The sequence below is a fragment of the Mustela erminea genome, chromosome 14 (genome assembly GCF_009829155.1).
Source record: "Mustela erminea isolate mMusErm1 chromosome 14, mMusErm1.Pri, whole genome shotgun sequence".
NCBI classification, from domain to species: Eukaryota; Metazoa; Chordata; class Mammalia; order Carnivora; family Mustelidae; genus Mustela; species Mustela erminea.
In genome coordinates this window covers 76,109,002-76,131,762 of record NC_045627.1, presented here as the reverse complement: position 1 = coordinate 76,131,762, position 22,761 = coordinate 76,109,002, and the positions used below count along the sequence as shown (strand labels likewise).

The 22,761-nt window shown below is 40.0% G+C and overlaps 1 protein-coding gene across 11 annotated transcripts in view; it reads right to left on the bottom strand.

The window, feature by feature from the left end:
- TDRD1 (tudor domain containing 1) overlaps window positions 1-22,761 on the bottom strand; it is a 48,972-nt gene continuing 26,211 nt past the window's right edge. For 8 of the 11 annotated variants that reach the window (XM_032312112.1, XM_032312107.1, XM_032312104.1 and 5 more), the window contains 14 exons: window positions 22,092-22,259; window positions 21,857-21,964; window positions 20,817-20,987; window positions 19,013-19,255; window positions 18,541-18,678; window positions 16,082-16,192; window positions 14,696-14,866; window positions 12,262-12,537; window positions 11,412-11,531; window positions 10,205-10,321; window positions 5,174-5,341; window positions 4,149-4,376; window positions 3,456-3,502; window positions 2,977-3,374 (listed from right to left, as the gene is read on the bottom strand). In XM_032312112.1, the coding sequence (XP_032168003.1) occupies window positions 3,282-3,374; window positions 3,456-3,502; window positions 4,149-4,376; window positions 5,174-5,341; window positions 10,205-10,321; window positions 11,412-11,531; window positions 12,262-12,537; window positions 14,696-14,866; window positions 16,082-16,192; window positions 18,541-18,678; window positions 19,013-19,255; window positions 20,817-20,987; window positions 21,857-21,964; window positions 22,092-22,259 (2,159 nt within the window). In that variant the 3' untranslated portion in view covers window positions 2,977-3,281. Of the gene's footprint in view, window positions 414-2,976; window positions 3,375-3,455; window positions 3,503-4,148; window positions 4,377-5,173; window positions 5,342-10,204; window positions 10,322-11,411; window positions 11,532-12,261; window positions 12,538-14,695; window positions 14,867-16,081; window positions 16,193-18,540; window positions 18,679-19,012; window positions 19,256-20,816; window positions 20,988-21,856; window positions 21,965-22,091; window positions 22,260-22,761 lie in introns of those variants that run through there. The other 3 variants (XM_032312103.1, XM_032312106.1, XM_032312114.1) reach the window with 3 other exon arrangements.

Sequence of the window (22,761 nt, the reverse complement as noted above, 5' to 3'; positions counted from 1 at the left end):
GAGGCAGACAAGAACACCGAGAGGGCACATTTTATTATGAAGCTTTTCAAACAGTGAGAAAAATTCAAAAAAATAAAACATCAACTAGATTTATCTGCTAGTAGCATGGAGCCATATTTTCTTCAATACCTTTAAGTCCTAAAAATTTATATATACAGTAGAAAGCCTCTGTGTATCCCTTCCCAATGTCCCTCATGAATGTGGTATGAAACCTTCATTCAAGACTTATTTATTTGGGAGGAAGAACTCAGAGAGAAAAATCAAACCGCCCAACCTAATAGAAGAGCGGCCAGCAAACAAGAGTGGCGGCTCGGGAGACAACACCGCCAATCAAAGCCTCAAGAGGCCATGCTGGAAGGCCGGCCTTCGAGGTCTCCTTTCTCCTAAGTGACCATCTCGGAGAGAGACTGCTTCTGAAAGAGAAGAATCAACCCCCATTATGCCTTATTTACAAACTCTGACGCTATAGTTCTTACTTTCTATCTTAAGTGCAAGCAAACCCAACAGTCACTTTGAACTGAAAGTAATACATTCACGTAATTCACCCCCTCCAAGAGCTACGCATGGGAGTTAGCTACAACCATTTGTACTCCCCTCGCCGAATGTGAAACACAGGCGCACTCTCCCTCAGATGGAAAACGTTCTATTAACATGTGTGCTGAAGTACTTGTTTATCACATCTGAGCCCCAGGTAACAGCTTTCTGTTGTCATCACCACAGCACTCCTAGTGGGGCCATTTTACAGTTATTTACAGATTTCTCCAGGAGAGATCGAACACTTACATTTGAAATGTATTTTCTGTGTATCCAGGAAGAACAATTTAAGATACATATTCAACTACACTTTCACCAAAATGAAGCAGATATGCTTAAACAAGCATGTATGTAATTTTTCCTAATATAACCCCTTGGGGTTCCATGCCTTCCAGAACTGATCTAAGGACATTGTAGTAGAGAGAGAGCAGCATGGGGTCTAAGACCTGGTTCCCTGTGTGTGGGGGACAGGGGAAGAGAGAGAGAGAGAGATCTGGTGCAACCGTGCAACCTCTCAGAGTCTCAGCCTCATCTATAAAATAGGGTCTGGGGGTGCCTGGGTGGCTCAGTGGGTTAAAGCCTCTGCCTTCGACTCGGGTCATGATCCCGGGGTCCTGGGATCGAGTTTCGCATCAGGCTCTCTGCTCAGCGGGGAGCCTGCTTCTCCCCCCCTCCGCCTGCCTCTCTGCCTACATGTGATCTCTGTCAAATAAATAAATAAAGTCTTCAAAAAAATAAAAATAAATAAAATGGGGTCTGCTTTCTTCTCAGGGGTATTGTAATGATCAAATATGTGACTAGATGTTTAAATGTTTTTAAAATAATATATAGGGTGTTTTGCTATATTTAAATATGGATAAAATATGTATTCCCACAGGAAAGGAAATGCTATTTCAACTACTATGCTTTAAATCAGGGTTTTTTTTGTTTTGTTTTGTTTTTAAAGCAAGGTCTTCAACCTATGTGGAAACAAAAGAAAATCCAGCTTTCATCTTGTGAGAGCACTTTCAAACCCTTATGAAAAAGACACAAATAGAGGCGCCTGGGTGGCTCAGTTGGTTAAAGCCTCTGCCTTCGGCTCCGGTCGTATCCCAGGGTCCTGGGATCGAGCCCCGAATTGGGCTCTCTGCTCAGCAGGGAGCCTGCTTCCCCTTCTCTCTCTGCCTACCTCTCTGCCTACTTGTGACCTCTATCTGCCAAATAAATAAATAAAATCTTCAAAAAAAAAAAGAAAAAAGAAAAAAAGAAAAAAACACAAATAAAAACTATGATGATTTGGCACTAAAACTGAATTCCAGAAGTTCATGTCATTGCATGTCCCTTAATCTAGGAAGTTATTATTAAATTAAAATTTTACCTTTTTAATTTTTAAATTTATGATCTTAAACTCAAGCACACAAGACAGCAGTCAGTATTGGAACTGAATGCGTTAACAAGGACTAAAGGTTGTAGCTAACAATGTAAGTCAGCCCTTACTGAAATAACACAAAACTTGTAAAGAAAACCCATCAGGGGGCTCAGAACTGTTAGGGACCCTCTGAACTCAGCTGTACTTTCTTAGAAACAACAATACGCCTGTGCCTGACCGCGTGGAGAAGACGGCTGCGTCCACACTGCAGGCCCCTACTTGCGAGCTCCCGTGCCCGCCCACAGAGGGCGGTACCGTCCAGAGCGGGACCTGCAAGATGGCTCACAAGGCAGGGCTTCATTCAGCCAAGAGTGCACAGAGGAACTAAATCAAAAGACCCCCCACTTTTGGCTGGAATTATATCAATTAGACAAAGCAGGAAGGACAATTTCTTTTCAATCAAATTCTAATTGGCTACTGACCATGAAGTACTTTCTGAGCCCTATTTTGGAACAAAGCATCCCAGACAGTAAAACAGCAGGAGAACTGTTGTTTACAACTCAAGAGTAATGGTCTGTTAGCACTAGAATCACCACGGCCAAAGCAGAGGAGGTTTCATTTGGAAATGAAATACACTATCAGTGCAGCCCATTTTCCATTCTTGGCCCCTTAGTGCTCTTCACCAAAAGTGCTAAACAGGGGTACCTGGATTAAGGGCCTGACTCTTGGCTTTTGGCTCAAGTCATGATCTCAAGGTTTAAGATCAAGCCCTGTGTCGGACTCTGCACTCAGGGGGGGAGTTTGCTTGAGATTCTCTCCCTCTCCCTCTGATCCTCCCTATTCCACTTCTGGGTGCTCTTTCTCCAATAAACAAATCTTCCTGGGGCACCTGGGTGGCCCAAGGGGGTAAGCCTCTGCCTTCGGCTCAGGTTATGATCCTGGGCTCCTGGAATCGAGCCCTGCATCAGGCTCTCTGCTCAGCAGGGAGACTGCTTCCCCCTCTCTCTGCCTGCCTCTCTGTATACTTGTGATCTGTCTGTCAGATAAATAAATAAAATCTTTAAAAAAAAAATTCCACATGCAGACGCAAAGAATTTGAGGCAAAACTTTATCTCGCAACAATTTTTACAAGTCCCTCCATGTCATCAATAACATGAGCACTCAGAACCAAACAACAGTAAGGTGAGTGGTTGCACCCTGAACACCCCAGGACTCGGTCCCATTAGCAGAGCCAAAGTAAGATGACTGAATTAAACCCAGCAAGACAGCAAAAACATTACAACTAGACCTCAGATCACCAGATCACAAAATAAAGAACACGTCATCAGTTCTACCCCAACATGCCTAGAGATGTTCTGTTGATGGTTACAGAGTGGTGAAATCATCAAGTTTAACTTACTTAACTTTTTAACAATTTTTTCATTTCAATAAATTTATTTTGATTGGTTGGGTTGTTTAAGAGGAAGAGAAGAATCTGTTCATGTTTTTCAACCTACGGGTGAAGAAAAAATAGCATTATTTCATTTCTAAAAATGTAAGAAGTACAATTTCACTTCAAGGAAATTCTACCCACTTGTTTCTGTAACTCTGTGCAACAGCAATTCATCCTGCAGGTCTTTTCTAGAAGCAAATACAAAAGGCCATTAGAGAATATACACCATAACTAACAAACAGAGGAATCTGACTATACACAGCTCTGCCTCTGAGGTGTGGTCTAACTATGAAAGACTTAATCGATTACCTTCTCATTTGGGTTTTAGTATTTCCTACTACTGCACCCTGGGTTTTACCAAATTAATGCCCCCATCTCCAAGATTTTAGGACTTTTGCCTATCAAAAATGGGGTTATCTCTTCGGCCAAGCGAAAGCCTGCCAAATAATCATCGTATGAGAGATCTGTAAGATCCAATCTCAAAAATACAAACTCTTCACTTTGCTCAGGACTGAAAGTGAGTTGGAAGTAATTCTGAATACTAGCCATTTCTAAAGCTCTCGGTTATCACTATCACTAGTGATAATGCTATCATTAATGTGATCAGAAATGCTGCTGAGGCTAAGCTAAGGAAAATCTGGCCTGGGAGGCCTGCTTCTGTCCAGTGGGTCCCCTGAGGTGGTAATGTGAGTCGCACCTTGCCACTGGATTTGCAAAGGGGGAGGACAAAGGGAACGTGACCGCAGAGAGTAAGGAAAAACCAGGTCACCTACATTGATTACATCTGTTCTTAATTACACTTACATCTGTCATTAATTAAACTTGAAAAAATACCTGTACTTAAAGCACTTTGCTTTTTAGATGTGATGTTTTTTGCCAGACCATATGTCACCAGCTTTTCAGCTATATTGATCGTTCCATTTTCAGAACATTTCTCAACCAACACCGTATGGACATTCTTGATAACTCCTTTTACAGAAAGCATTACGCTCTGATTCAACATGAAATTTTTCAGTAGTTCTACGATTAATTGAGAGCAGCTTCCATTCAATTCCATTAGTCCTGGGAAAACAACTGAATATTAATCTTCGAGTCCCTTAAAAAAAGATAAATATTCACATATATCGTCTAAAGACAATAAACGGAAGTCTTACTTTCTTTGGCTGGGCTTAGGTATGCTTTGATGTACTACTGCTGTTGCATTTTAAAAAATCACTCAACAGATACTCCCTGGCCCCTATTATGTGTCAAACACTAATCTAGGTCGGGAGGGCATAAACAGACAATGGCCGGCTGCCATGGACATGTGTCCATTATAACGGGAGAAGCAAACAACAAAATGTTCCAACTCTCTCCCCGAGTCCAAACCAAAGCAGACGATGAGGCACTGAGTGAGCTTGTCTGCTGGGATCACAAGGTAATGAAATCACGAGTAAGGGTGAAAAGCTACTTTAGCATTCCCATTCGCTTTATTCAAACACCAGCTGAAGAACTGAACTTGTGGAGATACAGTACACAGTAAAGAAGTCCCAAATGGTGTCATCTCAAGCCTCTCAAGAGAGCGCCAAGACAGAATGGAGGGGCCTTTAGGGAAGGGTCAGACAGCCCAGGTCCCCCAGCCCTGGCCACTTCCAGCGGTGCAACCTGTGGCCAAACCTAATCTCCAAACAACAATGGGCTCACAATGTAATTTTTTGAGAATGAAATAAAGGATGAAAGATAGGTTTGTTTTTTTTTTCCTAAACTCTGTCTGATATTTAGAAATCTAGGCAGTTACTGAAATTTGATTCAGACATAGAGCTATAAAACAGGAGAAAAAAAATCACACAGCTATCCCAACTGCAAAGTGACTTGACTACCTTCAAGCGAACATTTAATAATTTGGAAAGGAAGCTCCAGGTGGCTGGTGGAAATTGGCTGCACTCTGGAAAGAGGCAGAATTTCAGTGTTCCCATAGTCTGCATAGAGTACTTTCACATCAGCATCTGATGTCCCCAGAACAATGGCACGGTACCAGAAGTCATCACCTGAAAATATAATGCAACCTCACGTGAGAAGTTACATGCAATGACTCCCCCACCCTTCAAGACAGTTATTCACAGTTACATTTACATTAGTGAGAAATTCATGCCAACACTTCTGGTTAGAGTCCAGATAAAGCCAAAGTATCACCTCCACTCCTTCCAGATCCTACTAAAAAGACAATTATGTGATTAAAAAGAAAAAGGCACAGAACCACAAGGAGAGAGGACAAGAGAGAAGAAAATATGATATTGAAGCTGGAAAGCAGATGGTAGGAATGAAAATGGTTTAGCAGAGCTCAACCGAAGCTGGCTACGGGGAAGTGAAGCAGCATCTTCCTTTGCATCTTAAATCCCCAAGCTCCAATAATTAACTCATTCCAAAGTAGAAGTAAGAACAGGGCTGAAATGAGGACTGGGTAAAGAAAACACACTTATTTCCCAAGAAAACTGAATAAACTTTAGTTTACAAACAAATTTACACATACTAAAGTTGCTGAAGAAGATGGTCAGTTTTATGGTCATGTGTTTTAATATAAAAGCTAAGAATGCCATTCCCATTTCAAGGCATCTGCTCTACTCAAGGGCAGAAGACTGGAGGTTTCTTCTCCAGTGAGGATAAACAGACAGACGACTGGACTCAGGAATATGACGCAGCGCAGAGGAAGTTGACCAAGAACACCGTCGGGCCAGCTGTGCACACAGCAGCAGACAACCATCCCAAGGCAAATGCACTTCAAGATAGCAACAGCTGGAGTCCCCAGGGAACAGCAGGGCCCAGCAATGAAGGCCGCATACACAAGTTCTGCCCACAAATCAGCTTCCAATCAATGCCTAAGTGGCCCGTTCTAAGTGAACAGTGAAGGATCACCAGACATTTTTTTTTTTAAAGATTTTATTTATTTATTTGACAGACAGAGATCACAAGCAGGCAGAGAGGCAGGCAGAGTGAGAGAGACTGAAGCAGACTCCCCACCGAGCAGAGAGCCCGACGCAGGGCTTGATCCCAGGACCCTGGGATCATGAGCTGAGCCAAAGGCAGAGGCTTTAACCCACGGAGCCACCCAGGCACCCCAGATCACCAGACATTTGAAGAAAGCTTCCAGCAGAGAAGACCAAACCGAACAGGAACTCAGAGAAACAGGGAGAAGACAGGGACAGTTAGAAGAAGGATATTAGTGTCCCCAGACAAACTGCCTTCCATCCTTGAAATGAGAGCAAGTCAGTATTAAAGACACACACACTTGAAAAGACAAACAGAAAAGCTATTAAAACCAGAAATGGTATCAGAAATGAAACAATAGGGGTGCCTGGGTGGCTCAGTGGGTTAAGCCGCTGCCTTCGGCTCAGCTCATGATCCCAGGGTCCTGGAATCGAGCCCCGTATCGGGCTCTCTGCTCAGCAGGGAGCCTGCTTCCTCCTCTCTCTCTCTGCCTGCCTCTCTACCTGCTTGAGATCTCTGTCTGTCAAATAAATAAATAAAATCTTTAAAAAAAAAAAAAACACCTAAAAAAAAAAAAGAAATGAAACAATAAACTGGAAAATAAAATAGAGGAAATCTCCTGAAAAAAGAAGCAAAAAAGGTAAAAGAGAAAAGAGGAAACTTAGCAGAAGAGTTTCAAGTCCAACATTAGATTATTTGGAGTACCTGGGTAGCTCACTCAGTTAAGGGTCTGACTCCTGATTTTTTTTTTTTTTAAGATTTTATTTATCTATTTGACAGAGAGGGAGAGATCACAAGTAGGCAGAGAGGTAGACTGAGAGAGAGGGGGAAGCAGGCTCCCTGCTGAGCGGAGAGCCCCATGCAGGGCTCAATCCCAGGATCCTGAGATTATGACCTGATCTGAAGGCAGAGGCTCAACCCACTGAGCCACCCAGGCACCCCCTGACTCTTGATTTTTAACTCAGGTCATAATCTCAGTGTCTTGAGATCAAGCCCCACATGGGACTCCATGCTCAGTGGGGAATTGGCATGAGATTCTCTCTTCTCCCTCTCCCCCCTCTAAAATAAATAAATCTTTAAAAAAATATTTGGAGTTTCTAACAGAGCAGAAAATGAAAGATGGGAATAAAAAACATTCAGAAAACTTTCTCAAAACTGAAGCTCATCAATTCCTAGACTTAAGGGCACACCCACTAAAAGTGTCCAACACAATGGTAAAAACTAAAACCAAGTCACAGCATGGATTTCAAAACATGGAATGAAGAGATTCCTAAAAGTTCCAGAGAGGAGAAAAAGATACAAAGTTCAGAGGATCTAAATGACCTCTCTTTTGACCCGCAACATCAACAGCTTTAAAAAAAAAAACAACAACAAAAGCGGGGCACCCAGATGGCTCAGTTGGTGAGGCTTGAGACTCTCAGTGTCTGGGCTGTGACTTCAAACCCCGTGCTGGAGGTAGAGAGTACTTAATTAAGAAATGTTTTGGGGCTCCTGGGTGGCTCAGTGGGTTAAAGCCTCTCCCTTCAGCTCAGGTCATGATCCCAGGGTCCTGGAATCAAGCCCCACATCGGGCTCTCTGCTCGGCGGGGAGCCTGCTTCCTCCTCTCTCTCTCTGCCTCTCTGCCTACTTGTAATCTCTGTCTGTCAAGTAAATAAATAAAATCTTTAAAAAAAAAAAAAGAAAAGAAATGTTTTAAAAGCAAGGCCTTCAAAGTTTTAAGGGAAAGATGATTTCCAGTCTAGAATTCTGTACCTAGGCAAGCAATTAATTAAGACAGAATAAAGACTTTTTCAAACATGGGAGAACATGGCAGAAATAACAGAAAATTTATCTGAAACATGCCTTTTCTTAGCTTCTGGAGGATGGGATATACCCAATTATTAGAACAAATCCAAAGTAAGTATTGCAGCAAACAAGGTGAGATGAGGAAGGAAGAGACTGTGAACACATAGTGGGAAGGGAGAGAAAACTGTGGAACACGAGGGAGTGGTTGGAACAACCCCAGCAAGATGATGAAGGCAAGCTTCCAGGGCGATGGCTCCCGTCTGGAGGACAAGCAGTCTGGCTAGCACGTCAGAAGACAGCGAGCGCCGGCAATGTAACAAAAGCTGATAAAGTACATGAGGTTTCACTGGGAGAATCTGCACCAATGCAGAGAACTGAAAGTATACAGAACACTAATAACGACAACAAAAAAGGCAAAAGAGATAGGTCACCGTGTATCTCCTATGTTACAGTGGACCACAGGATTAGGCTGTGAATAGTGTTTATGCAATTGCAACAGAGTAACAGAGAATACTTATCTAACCAAAAGCTGTGACATATTTCTATCAGGAAGAAAGGGAGGGAAAGTATAGATCCCATTATCATACAAAAGAAACACAGGGGTGCCTGGGTGGCTCAGTGGGTTAAAGCCTCTGCCTTCAGCTCAGGTCATGATCTCAGGGTCCTGGGATTGGGCCCTACATGGGGCTCTCTGCTCAGCGGGGAGCCTGCTTCCTCTTCTCTCTCTGCCTGCCTCTCTGCCTACTTGTGATCTCTCGCTGTCAAAATAAATAAATAAAATTAAAAAAAAAAGAAAACCAAAACTAACAGAATATATTTATATATATTTAGCAAGTCTACAGATCCTTTTTCCATCATTTTACAGTGACCTTTTCTTCATTTTGGTTTATTTTTGTAATGTGAAAAATATCATTCTAAAACACATTTTTATTTAACAAATTAAAAATATTCCTCCAAATCTCTTGCTTGTCATTGACTCTTGCGTGTCAATTTCCCTCAGGTTCTATTTTCTTAAACCAACCTTTAAAATTGTCACCTCTGTTAAGGTTGAACTTTGCCAAAAAAATAAAAAAGAAGTTACTTTGTAATTTTTGGGGAAAAAAGCACATACATTAAAACTAGGTAATGTTTTGTATATACAGTTATTTTGGATATATTATTGTAAGTTGTACAAATGTATTTTGAAGAATATTTAAGAAAAGCACTTTTGTTATTCCATCAATAAATGCTCTATTTAAAAAAAAAATCTAAATTCAAATTATTTTAAATGAGCTGTATGTGGGCAATAGTCCAAAAGCATTTTAAATATGTTGGTGGCAAGATGAAGATGAAACTGGCCCACTCACAAACTTTTGGCACATACGGACATTTCTTTTTTTTTTTTTTTTTTTTTTAAAGATTTTTTATTTATTTATTTGACAGAGAGAGATCACAAGTAGGCAGAGAGGCAGGCAGAGAGAGAGAGAGAGAGGAGGAAGCAGGCTCCCTGCTGAGCAGAGAGCCCGATGCGGGACTCGATCCCAGGACCCTGAGATCATGACCTGAGCCGAAGGCAGCGGCTTAACCCACTGAGCCACCCAGGCGCCCCTGGACATTTCTTTAAGATGCCCACAGAGCAATATGTTTCCAGAACTTACAAAACAATTTATATCCTTTGACTCAGGAATTCCCTAAATTTTTGCCCAAGAATATTCACTCCAACTGCTGTTATTACTAAAAGAAATTTGTTAACATGAATTATTAAACAACAGGACAATGGTTAAGTGTACTTGATTCAACAAGTCTGACTAATTAAGGCATTTATTCCTTTTTGAGTACATGAATAAAGTTCTAAAATTATCTGCAACTCCTCCATATATAAATATGTTAAGGGCCACCATATTCAGTAGAGTTATCTAGAGCTGATTATGTCAAAGTTCTGACAGATTTGTAGATAGCTCCCTATATCCTCACCTAAATATAATCTATGGTTACAAAACAGAAAAGCTGGAGGACCCCAACATGAAGAGTTAAACCTACAAACTTGCTTTTAATTTCATAAGCAAAATTAAATGTGCACCTTATATAACAAAATACACAAGATTTAAAATAAAAGAGAACAAACATTTCCTGTTTAATGTTTTATCTAAAAGAAGCTTACTTGTGTATTTGGCACAGCACGCATCTCCGATTTTGGGTCTGTAAGACACTCGGCTTTTCTGAGCATTGCAATATTCTAACAATTCAGCTGTCAATATACACAATCTTTCCTGATCTTCTGAAACATAAAAAAGCAACCTTTTGTTAAGAAATTTTCAATGCTACTGTTTAGACAGTATACAAAAACAGTGTCAAATTGAATCACTGAAAAAACCCATTTACATTTATGTTTTAAGAACACATAAAACCACGAGTGGTTACCCTGTACACAAGAGATCTAATACTCAGAGAAGGAAGCTTCTGGAGAGCCATTTTCTAGATCAGGGTGGTTATACTAGTGTGCTCACACTACAGAACCCTGTTAAATCATACTTTCACAGTTTTTTGGCATACTTTTCAGGAAGTGTGTTATAGTTAATGAGATAAGAAAAAGTACTTCCAGTTCATCAGGATTCATTAACCCGAAGTCCCTGCTTTCCACTACACAGACTGAAGATGACAGTTTGTAATATTGGAGATTGAAGAGCACTTGTTGGTATCACCACAATTTGTGGTTTGACAACCTGAAACAAAGGTTCACTTTCGTAGCCTTCACGTACCTGCCATTATTCTGCATAGCCATCACCCAGCTTGCCCTAACTCTCTCTGACACTACAAGGATAAACTCAAACACGTTCAAGAGATTTCTTAATTATAAATGTCCACGAAGTAAGAAAATATTTATATGCTACTTTTCTTCAGGATTAGGTCCAGTATAAAACATTTCTCTAAGTTCCTAAGCCATAGTAACAGTGATTATAGAGTGACCTATAAAGCACTCTTTCAATATTAACAGGTTTTCTCAAAAAGTTGTAGACGGTTAGCTTTTTAAGTGCAATTCAATATACATAGTACCTATTTTTTGTGATAGTATCTATTTTTAAACAACAAGGTATACAGTAATTAAGGAAACTATTTTCTTATAAAAAGCTGTAGGTTAGACTGGATAGGGAAGGTGTTAAATGCAGGGTGTTTCCCTGCACATTTATTTTACATTTGTTTGTATAACTAAATACCCCTGAAGATGGCCAATTCTTCCTTAAAACATTGAATAAAACAAAAATCACCAGCCTCCCCTTCTCTCTCACTTCCTAAGGAGTTCAGAAAAGAGCTTTCATTATACAGTTAAAAAGATGAGCATAAATAGGTCTCAAATTTTGGTTTCTTACCTGGCATCTCATTTGGTATAGCATAAAACAAGTGTGGGCTTATGATTTCCAATATGGTTGCTTGTACAGTTTTATTAACTGGCAATTCTATTGTCCTCCACTGCTCAGGGGAAGAAATGGCTGAAATCATACAAAACAGATCTTGTATAAAACAGATCAAAGTTGTTATTCTCTCTCAGTTTTATCTTTATTCAATTTATTCATCAACTGAATCAACATTCACAAATCCTTAAAATGAAAATCTGTATTTTCACAAAACAATCTATTCAGTTTGAGGGACTCTGTGTTACAAAGGAGTCCAATCTAGAATGAAAATCTTTGACCTGCTGCACTCCTGTATTATTTCTGTAATATATTTCCATTTCCATAGTATAGTTAATGTAAATCTTATAACTGGTTCGCACTGTTGAGACTATATAACGGTACGATGCAAAACTACCTGATAAATACGATAAAAATGAATAGCTTTTAATAAAACCATGTTTCAATAAATACTATCTTTTTTAAAAGATTTATTTATGAGAGAGAGAGAGTTTGCATGAGCAGTGGGGGTAGAGGACGAGACGGAGACAGAGAATCAGAAGCAGACTCCACACTGAGCTGGGAGCCCAAAGCAGAATTCAATCTCACCACCCTGAGGTCTCTCACCACCTGAGGAGAGACCAAGAGTCAAGACGCTCAACCGATTGCTCCCTTGAGGCATCCCAATAAATACTAATTTTAGTAACTTGTTACCTATTTCCACAAAGTATGTATTCCTACAGAAAAACTGCTAGAAAATTTTTCATAGCCTATAAAAGCAAAGGATAACATAAATTTAAATAACAAATCAATGGTTTAAGCACATTACCTTGAAGCCCCAGGATATCAACTTGAAGATCACATTTACTAATGGCTCTATTATTTGTCAAGTCTCTGAGTGGCGAACTAGTTTTTAAAACCAGATGTTCATCAATCAAAACATCACTAATTATTCTGGGATATGATGTGGAGAGATCAGTGAGCTCGATTCCCACTCCCTGTCCGGTGATTTCAACCACTCGGGCTTGCAGTTTTATCCCTGCAATGCACGTCTGAAATCTCGCTATGGCTTCTTCAGTCCAGTGCTTGTTTCTAGGCTGTATATCTGGCAAATAAGAAGAGCGTTAAAAAGAATTCTGTGCCCAAGCTTCATTTTTTGCTTCAATAGTGTCCGGGACTGGTCCTTGTCAAGTGTTGCATTTGGGTCAGCGATTTTGAGTATCGTTTTTCAATGTTGAGTTACATTTCTACATCTTCCATGCCTGATTACAGATAACATACTACTAGGGTTTTAGGAGGCTCAGAAATTTTCCTTATTTTTCCCCCTAATATGTCTTTACCAGGCATTTTTCCAGTAGGCATAAATAGGATTAGAAGCCACCATTTTGTACTGTTATGTATATGATGATGAGTTACTAATTATGCTGGCAGAAGAGCTCAACCATACACCTTCACTTCTATAAACAGTTTTCTAATGCTTATTTCAAAATGTTATTTTGAACACCTCACCAAGTATTATTTTTTGGATAATTTTGGCTTATACCCTTGGGGCGCCTGGGTGGCTCAGTGGTTTGGGCTGCTGCCTTCGGCTCGGGTCATGATCTCAGGGTCCTGGGATCGAGCCCCGCATCGGGCTCTCTCCTCCGCAGGAAGCCTGCTTCCCTCTTTCTCTCTCTCTCTCTCTGCCTGCCTCTCTGCCTACTTGTGATCTCTGTCTGTCAAATAAATAAATAAAATCTTTAAAAAAATAAAATTTTGGCTTATACCTTTATTTTTAGAACAGTAATCCTCAAACTTGAGTGTGCATCTGAATTACCTAGAGGGCTAATTAAAACAGATTTCAGGGCCACATGCTAGAATTTCCAATTTAGCAGATCTTCGTCAGGGACTGAGAATCTGCAGTTTAAAGAAGTTCTCAAGTTGATGCTGCTTGTCTGGTGGCCACATACTTTTTTTTTTTTTTTTTTTAAGATTTTATCTATTTATTTGATACAGAGAGAGAGAGAGGGGGAGAGAGAGAGAGTGCCCACAAGCAGGGGGAGTGGCAGGCAGAGGGAAAGGGAGAAGCGGGTTCCTTGCAAAGCAAGGGGAGTCCAACATGGCCTCCATCTCAGGACTCTGGGATCTTGACCCAAGCCTAAGGCCGTTACCTGACTGACTGAGACAGCCAGGCACCCTGGGGTCCACATTTTAAGAAGCATGGACATAAAGCATGGTAATCAAAAAGTACACTAAAACATGTTTAGGGTAGTAAGCAGAAAGAAAACATGCCAAAGGAGAAATAAAGAACATCTACACTGCCAGACATGAGCACTATTAGCATTTTGACATCCAACCTTCCATAATTTTCATGTGCATATGGAAAGACCCACATGCACATATGTACTCATTTCTTTTATAAAGAAACCTTTGCAATAATAATAATAGCTCTTATGGATATAATGCCAGGTAGTGTTAAGTGCTTTATATTTTTCATCTCTTTTATTCTTAATGACTCTTCGAGGAAGATACTATTATTTTCCAGATGAGGAAATAGAAGCACCGAGAGTCTTAATCATTTTCCTAAGATTCTCCCAGTAGGTAGCAGAGTTGGTTCCAGAGTCTGTCCTTGTAATCACAATGCCATCCTGAATCGCCTTTATAACTTGCATGCTTTATGTACCTCACTAACCATTCTTCATATTAATAGCTCATGGTTAACAACACTTTAATGACTGTAAAAGGAAACACTTAAACCGAACTTTGCATGTCAGAAAAAGTCTGTTTCAAAGTGTTCATTTAATCCTCATAACAACCAATTGAAATAGGTACTATTACTGTCAATCGTACAAACTGTCATTTAACCAATCCTCTGTAACTGGCTAGTTAGCTAGTTTTGCTATTACTAACAGCAGCATAATGAATTTCCTTGTAGACAAACTGTGAAACTCCAAGATCATTTCTTTGCAATAAATTATTACAAGTGAAAATGCTGAGACAAAAAGGCAGAAATATTTGAAGCTCTTAAGAAATCCTGCAAACTGCCTTCAAGAGAACACATTAGTTTTCGCTCCCATCTCAGACGCAGAAAAGCAGCTGTTTCCTTACTTTAACATCAACACTGAATGTTTCAGCCAGGATCTTCAAAAACACATTTCTAAACTGTACAATATGAAGCAGGACCTTCTGATTCACACATTAAAATTATAGGTGTTGATATTGTGAAGTATGTATACCGTAAGTATTAGAAGACAGTTGAGAAAGTTTCTTATTCTGCACCATACCTACTAACCAGCACCGTATCCCTTGAAATGGAAGTTTTAAAAATTTGGATGGGATTATTCGGAGTTCATCTGCAGTAACTTCTTCCATGTTCCCATAATCCACAAAATGGACTTTAATGTTTCCATCCGGTAAGATTTCCTTGACTAAGGCACGATACCAGTTACCATCACCTATATTTAACACAAAGTTTGAACATGGAGCATTATTTCCCTTCTATTAACATTTGAAATTTTCATCTTCAAAAAACAAATCCTTTGTCTAAAGTAACTAAATAAATTTGTTCTCTTTCTCCAGATGATGTCTTTAATTTTTCATTCAGAAATCCACAGAATTCTCAAAATCCACTTTTTGGAATACATCCAAAATTTTTATAGCACCACACTTTAACATCAGATGTAAATTAAAGATTTCATTCATCACCTATCCAATAAACAGAATGTGAAAATGAAGAGAAGACTTCATAACTTCTCTTCATTTTCACATTCTGTTTATTAGAACGTATCTGTCAATCTGGAAAGATTACAAAACTCTCATAACTAAGGACAAATTGTTTTACTTGTTATTAGTAAAATAATGTAAAAAGCAAATAGAAAAGCTCACGCAATGAAATTAAGGTGTTTCACAAAATATACTTTCAAACTAAACATGCACAGGGTGACCAGAAGAAACAATGAACCTTCAGCAAACAGGTTTCCCATTACCTAATTTACTTTAATATCAGAAATTCTGGAATGAAAAGCATTTAGCAAAGTTTAACAAAGTTGAGTTAAGAAAGTTTCATTTGGGGCGGGGTGCCCAGGTGGCTCAGTAGGTTATTAAGCCTCTGCCTTCGGCTCAGGTCATGATCTCAGGGTCCTGGGATTGAGTCCCATATAAGGCTCTCTGCTCAGCGGAGAGACTGCTTCCCCCTCTCTCTCTGTCTGCCTCTCTGCCTACTTGTGATCTCTCTCTGTCAAATAAATAAATAAAATCTTAAAAAAAAAAAAAAAGAAAGTTTCATTTGGATTTTCCTTGCTACAAAGAGAAGACAAAACATGAGATTTTAAGCATTCATTTTGTCTTGATTTTTGAGAAATATTTGCTTAAACATCAGGAATAAAATACACATTAAAAATAAGGGCTGAATGGGGGCGCCTGGGTGGCTTGGCCTTCGGCTCAGGTCATGATCCCAGGGTCCTGGGATCGAGCCCCGCATCAGGCTCCCTGCTTGGAGCTGGGGCTGGGGGAGCCTGCTCCTCCCTCTGCCCACTCCCCCTATTTGGATTCCCTCTCTCACTGTCTCTGTCAAATAAAGAAATAAAATCTTTTTTAAAAAAATAAGGGCTGAATGTCAAGAAACAAAAGTTTCTATCAATGAAGTGAAGATTCTATCAAGTGCAACTTACCTGCAAAAAAAGCACAACACGGTTGCCCTACTTCTGCCTTAAAGTCATTGGGCACCTTCTGCTGGCAATATTCTGCTAATGACTTGTTCAAATCATTGAGTTTCTTTAAAGCTGAAAACACAATACATATACAGCACTCAATATTCAGAAAGCATGCAGAATACAGCTTTTCCTCTAAAGTTGGGAAATGTTTTGATCATAAAATCTCAGGTACAGGGGTGCCTGGGTGGCTCAGCGGGTTAAGCCTCTGCCTTCAGCTCAGGTCATGACCTCAGGGTCCTAGGATTAGCCCCACATTGGGCTCTCTGCTCAGCGGGAAGCCTGCTTCCCTTTCTCTCTCTGCCTGCCTCTCTGCCTACTTGTGATCTCTCTCTGTCAAATAAATAAATAAAATCTTTAAAAAAAAAAATCTCAGATACATTCCCAAGCAACTGTTAAGTGCACATCAGATGCTTTTCTCTTTTCCTTACTAAAACGTTAACTGGGAAAATAAGTCGTGATTAGTGAAGTCTCTTGGTAACCCCATACCATGGCACTGCTATCAGCATACCAGAGCACGAACTTTGTGCAGAAGCCTGTACAGAAAGTGACATACAAGCTGTCCTGAAGGAGGACACAGAAGTGCTGAGAAGATGCAGAGACGTCTGCTAAGGAAACAGAGAGGTGAGCTCTGTGTGCTCCTTGAGCTTTTAGAGAAAAAGAGGACAGACAAGGAGAGGGTGACTCCAGAAGGAAGACAGGGCTCCGAGGCAAAGTACAGAATTAAGCCTCCAAAATTTATTTGGCAGGAGCAGTTTGGAAAACCAGGGAAGGTAAACCACTGAAGGACACACCAGCCATGTGTTGGGCAAGATACAAACCACGGATGGCTTTAAAATGTTAAGGGGCACCTAGGTGGCTCAGTGAAGCATCCAACTCTTGATTTCGGCTCAGGTCATGATCTCAGGGTCCTGAAATGGAGCCCCAAATCTGGCTCCCTGCTCAGCAGGGAGGCTGCTTCTCTTCCTCTCCACCTTCCTTCCTCTGCAAACCCTCCCCCACCAGCTCTCTTTCTCAAAATAAATAAATAGATCTTGAAGGAAAAAAAAAGAAGAAAAAGAAAAGAATATGTGAATTTATCAGCCCAAGACCTAGTAGAAAATAGAAGCTGCAAAAATCATTTAAAGTATTTTACCTACCTGTATGCCTACACCAACAGGGATATATCCACACAAGCTTATGCACAGAAAAGAACCTTATTATTATTATTTACTTATTCTGAAAAGATTTAGAAAATTGAGAGAGGGACTGGGAAACTTACTTCCCACTATACATTCTTTTAAACTTTTATTTTGTACCATGTACTTGTATAATCACCTATAAAAATAAAAACTGACTTTAAACATTTTTAATTTTATGCTATATGAAATAGTGGTCCATCTACCAGATGATTCCGGAAGGAGGGATGATAAATCTCACAAACTGGGAGCCAGACAGGGACTCAGGTACCTAGTTCAATGTCCTCACGGAGGAAGCAAGCCAAGATTTTAGAAATGTTAAAATTAAGGATGCTCTCAATGATAGCTCAAATGAAAAAGAAGGAAAATACAAATGTGAGGATGTGGAGCGACTAAAACTCAAACTGACAGCTGTCATAATCACTTTGGAAACTTTGTGGCATTCATTGATCAAAGCTGAAAATATAAATACCCTTTAGGATATAGTCAGCAATTTCCTTCCTGATATACATTCAAAAGAAGCACACATCCGTGTGCACCAAATCTGTATGGAAATGTTCACGCCAATACCATTCTATAGCTCAGAACGAGAAACAACCTACATGTTCAGCCCTATAAAGAAAGAGATTTGCAGTGTCATTCACAAAGTGAACCACAAGCCACTGCTACATGTAAAAACGAAGAACTGATCTCACAAACAATGTAAAAAAAGATGGCAAGCGTACGAGTGTACATACTGTTCGGTCACATTTCATAAAGTTCAAAGCCAGGAAAACTATGCTATTGGAAGGCAGGATAGTATTTACTTTTTAACAGGAGAAGGGGTAGTAATCAAAGGAGACCTGGAGGAAACTTCTGGATGACTGGTAATGCTTCATTATCTTGACCTAGTTGTCAGTCACTCAGTGTTTTGACTTCGTGATGACGTATCAATGCTGCAATATTTGTGCACTTACATATATGCATGTCATGCTTTAGTAAAATCTACCATTTAATTTTCAAAAATAAATTTAGAAAATGTTCTATGAAATTGAAACTGGTTTACATAGATTTTTAAAAATAGAAACAGTGGCTTAAAATGGAATAAAAGGCAATTAAGTTTAATCAAATCTTTCTTATTAGTAGAAATACTGCCCTGGCCCTTCTTGGAAAGACAGTACTTCTATTATTGAGTGAACTCCTCTTCAGTTATTACCACACCAATGTATCTGTAAGGGAAATAGATGAGAAGAGTCCACTTACCATCCTCTTGAAGCACATGGCAGTAAAATTCTCCAGGACTGTACATCATACAGACCACAACATCTACTGTTTGGTCAATAGCCATTTCAACCCACGTCCACTCCAATGGATTTAGTTTTGCTTCTATACCCAAGGCAACTGCGAAAAAAAAAAAAATGAACTTTTACAAAACAAATGGTCAAAGTGTGGATGAGAGGTATGGCTGGTGAGGGATCTGATTTTGAGGAAGTGAATTTCCAGGGACTTTTAGTGACATCTGCCAGTGACCTTCAGGTTTTGCTTTTTTGTTTTTTGGTTTTTTTTTTCAGTTTTCCCACACACTCATACTATATTTAAATGAATGCTTGATTCAAAAAGAGAGAACATACTCAACATCATTCTCTTTGAAAGCATGAGAACCCTCCCCCACAACACACACACACAAGCCATCGGGATTCCAGCACAGACATGATGGAGTGGACATCTTACTCACCGCTGGCTTCCTTCGTGACACTGGGTTTCTCCGCCAGCTCCCCTGCCTCCCCGACAGCAAAGCCGGCGTCCCTGAGCGCCTGTGCAATGCTGATGTGAGGCGTCACGGATTCATCCACGAGCTCCACCAGGGAGCTGTTCTCCAGCTTGTCAGCCACTTTCACCGTGATCATTTTGTTCTGCACAATCTTCTTCATCAAAGAAATAGCTTCTGGAGTCCAAATTCCTAATGATGGCTTTACTCCTATCAAAGAATGTTTAAAAGAATATTAAAATACTTCTTATAATAAGCATTTATAAAGTTTAGCTCCTAATTTCCTCAAAGTTAAATTTAAGGAACATGACAAACACGAGAGCCAAAAAGTCCCGCCTGAGCAGAAGGATTTTCTAATATTAAAACAAAGGCAAAATTATAAAGAAAAAAAAAAAAGCCTATAGAAAACTGCTCTACCTCTATGTAAACAAACCATAATTCCATTGATATGAAATGTCCAGAAAAACATATCTCGAAGACAGATTAGTGATTCCAGGGGAGCTGGGATTAACTACTGACACGCACAAGAAACTTCATCAGGGTGCTGTCTATAAACAGTAAATTACTAAAAATCACGGAATTGTATACCTAAGACTGAGAATTTTATGGTATGTAAATTATATCTCAATAAGTTAAGAAAATCATAAACAGAAGCATCCAACAATCCAGGAAGAAATACTGCTCCCTTACAATGACATTAAAAAAACACCAGCAGTACTTAAACTGAAAAGGCACTTGCAAATCAACAACCCAACGTTATGCCTAGCCTTCTCATAAGAGCAAGTAATGTATGGAAAAAAAGTTCAGCCTCATGGTAATAAAGTAATTAAAATGATTTAGTTTTAACTTATCAAAACTGGCCAACATGAAATAATAGAGAGGTATCTCTATTTGGTGCACCGTGTGAAGGAATGGGCTCCCCTGCTGTCTTTCTGGTAGGTGTATAAACTAGTTCTATCCTTTCTGGGAAGCAATAATAACATATACCACAAACAGGAAAAGAAACATGCCCACAGACACCTCCATTTCACCTGAGGAATTCTGTAGTACAGCTATATCTCACAGCCTGTCATCCTCAGGAAATGATCATGGAAGGGTTGCAAAATGCAGTTAGAAGAACACTGCTATGGGGTACCTGGGTGGCTCAGTGGGTTAAGTGTCTGCCTTTGGTTCAGGTCCTGGGATAGGCCTCACACTGGGCTCCCTGCTCAATGCAGAGTCTGCTTCTCCCTCTGCCCACCCCCACTCATGCTCTGTAATAAAAATCTTTAAAAAAAAAAGAACACTTCTACTAGCAAAAACTTGGAAATAATCCTTCTGATAATCAGATACTAGTTCAATTATGGTATATCTGAAAGAAGGTAATAGAGGCCAATTTATTGACATGGAAAGAAGCCCCGGCTCCTGGTAGGATAGATTTTATATACAGTAATTTCTAAGTATATGTTTGAACATACTGTTTTTACAAATGGGTTTTGCTCTACTTTGTGTAATGAATCAGCTTCTATGCTATTTACCAATAATCCAGACTACAAATAGAAAAAAAAAGAATACTCAATTTCTTAACCACAGGCACATTAAATTAAACTTTATTTTATTAGAGATAGCAATATAGTCCTGTGTATTTGAAGTGTTCTATTAAGGACTATTTTTGCACTAACAGAAGTTATACTTAAACATATTCTTTTATCTTCTGGATAGTTTAAGTTCTAATGCTCTTACTTTAGGTTTTAGTACTTTTAAGAATATGGGGACCTCAAAAATGTCCTACCTGCCAGCACACATTTTATAGCCTGCATCGGCAATTCCAGCAACTTCGGAGTTATGGGACAGAGTCTTGTCAAACTAAGGATTTCAAAGTTTCCATAATCTACATATCCAACCAGTACAGATTGTTCAGAAGCATAAGCTAAAACGGAGGCACGGTACCACTGATCATCCTCTGAAAGAAGGAGAGACTATGTCTCAAATGATTTTCCAGTACAGATATAAACAAAAACCTTCCCTCCCAAATTTAGAGATGGTCATTCGCAGGTTTTACGTTAACAGAGTACCAGGCTTTATTAAACAATGTATGCCTAGTCAACATGAAAACCTCTGCTTCTCAGAAGCCCTCAATTCCTAAAAACTCCCTTTTATGCATACCTTACTAGACCGCTCATGTCCTGGGAGGTCATGACTTACAACATGCTTTGTCTCCGTAGACAGTTAACTCATTAGGACCGATAACATGTCTGGGTCTTGGGAATGAATCCACAATGATGCTTTGATCAGTACAGGGACAATTTGCTAAGCTCAAGCAGGGCTAATTTTAGAATACTGGCAGTAGGAGTCAACCAGACTCTACCGACCAAGCAATCCATTTCCTGGAGGCCCACTTGCATCTTCCCCTTCTGTGAGGCAACTGGACTTGCTTCCCTTCAGCAGGATAGAACGGAAGCCAGTTATCACAGCTGTGCTGTGACGGCTCCGTGCTTCCAGGCCCTCCCTCTCTTCCCAAGAAAACTAGTGAAGACGTGATTCTGGAAGTTTCCATGTTCACATCTTGATGTAAACAAAATTACCTGCACCGGTCCCCCAAAACTAAAGGGCTGTTAAAATAATAGGAACTTCCTTTGCCAACTCCCCCAGCACTCACAGACCTTCTTCCCTTGCATACTTGGGTTCAGTTTAACTGTGCATAGTTAAAGGATTGGTGCACTCTAAGACTCAAACTTCAAATGCAGCCATCCAGTGCAGACCGAAGATTGTTCCATTTATTTTTACTTGATTATAAGTTAAAAAAAAAAATCATTAAGACTCTTCCCTCACCTGAAAATTGGGCACAACAGATATCACCAATGGTTGGATAAAAATCTGAGCGTGGAGACACTTGACCACAGTATTCGCTAAGGGATGCCTGAAGTTCAGCGAGCTTATCTGTAGATATAGATCACATCTTAAACACAGTAAATACAAATCTACGCATTATCTTCTTTTTCACATGTTGAGTCTCTTGAAGTACAAAGATTATACAACCAGCACAAATCAAAGAAAATTTACTTACGTCCGCTTTGCAGCTGTTGACAAAAGAAGTCTTCTGGAGTCTGAATGTGGGCAACCACACCACAAAACTTATCGCCTACATTCAAAGTTAACACTTTGGGGATTAGATCACTTCTATCCACAACAACTTTGTTTTCAGCTATCATTTTTCCAACATCTTCAAGATCATCTTAACAACAACAACAACAACAAAAAAACCAAACAGAAAAACCAAGGCATTCTGGTTATCATTCAGCTGATTTTTGTAGCATTTCAAACCCAGTCACGCTTCTTCAACACCTCTAGGCCTTAACACATGCTATTCTTCCTCCCAGAACACACCCCCAATCTCCTAGCAACCTGGTTATTTCTTGCTCAGTGTGGTGTCACCTTGAAAAGACTTCCCCCTAACCCAGGTTAGGTGGCCGCCCAGGTGCTCGCACTGCACTCTCCGTGCACTCGCTCTCATACTGTTTTATCAGCTCTTTTTTTTTTTTTTTTAAAGATTTTATTTATTTGTCAGAGAGAGGGGGAAAGAGAGTGAGCATAGGCAGACAGAATGGCAGGCAGAGGCAGAGGGAGAAGCAGGCTCCCTGCTGAGCAAGCACCCCCCCCCACCCATGTGGGACTCGACCCCAGGATGCTGGGATCATGACCTGAGCTGAAGGCAGCTGCTTAACCAACTGAGCCAC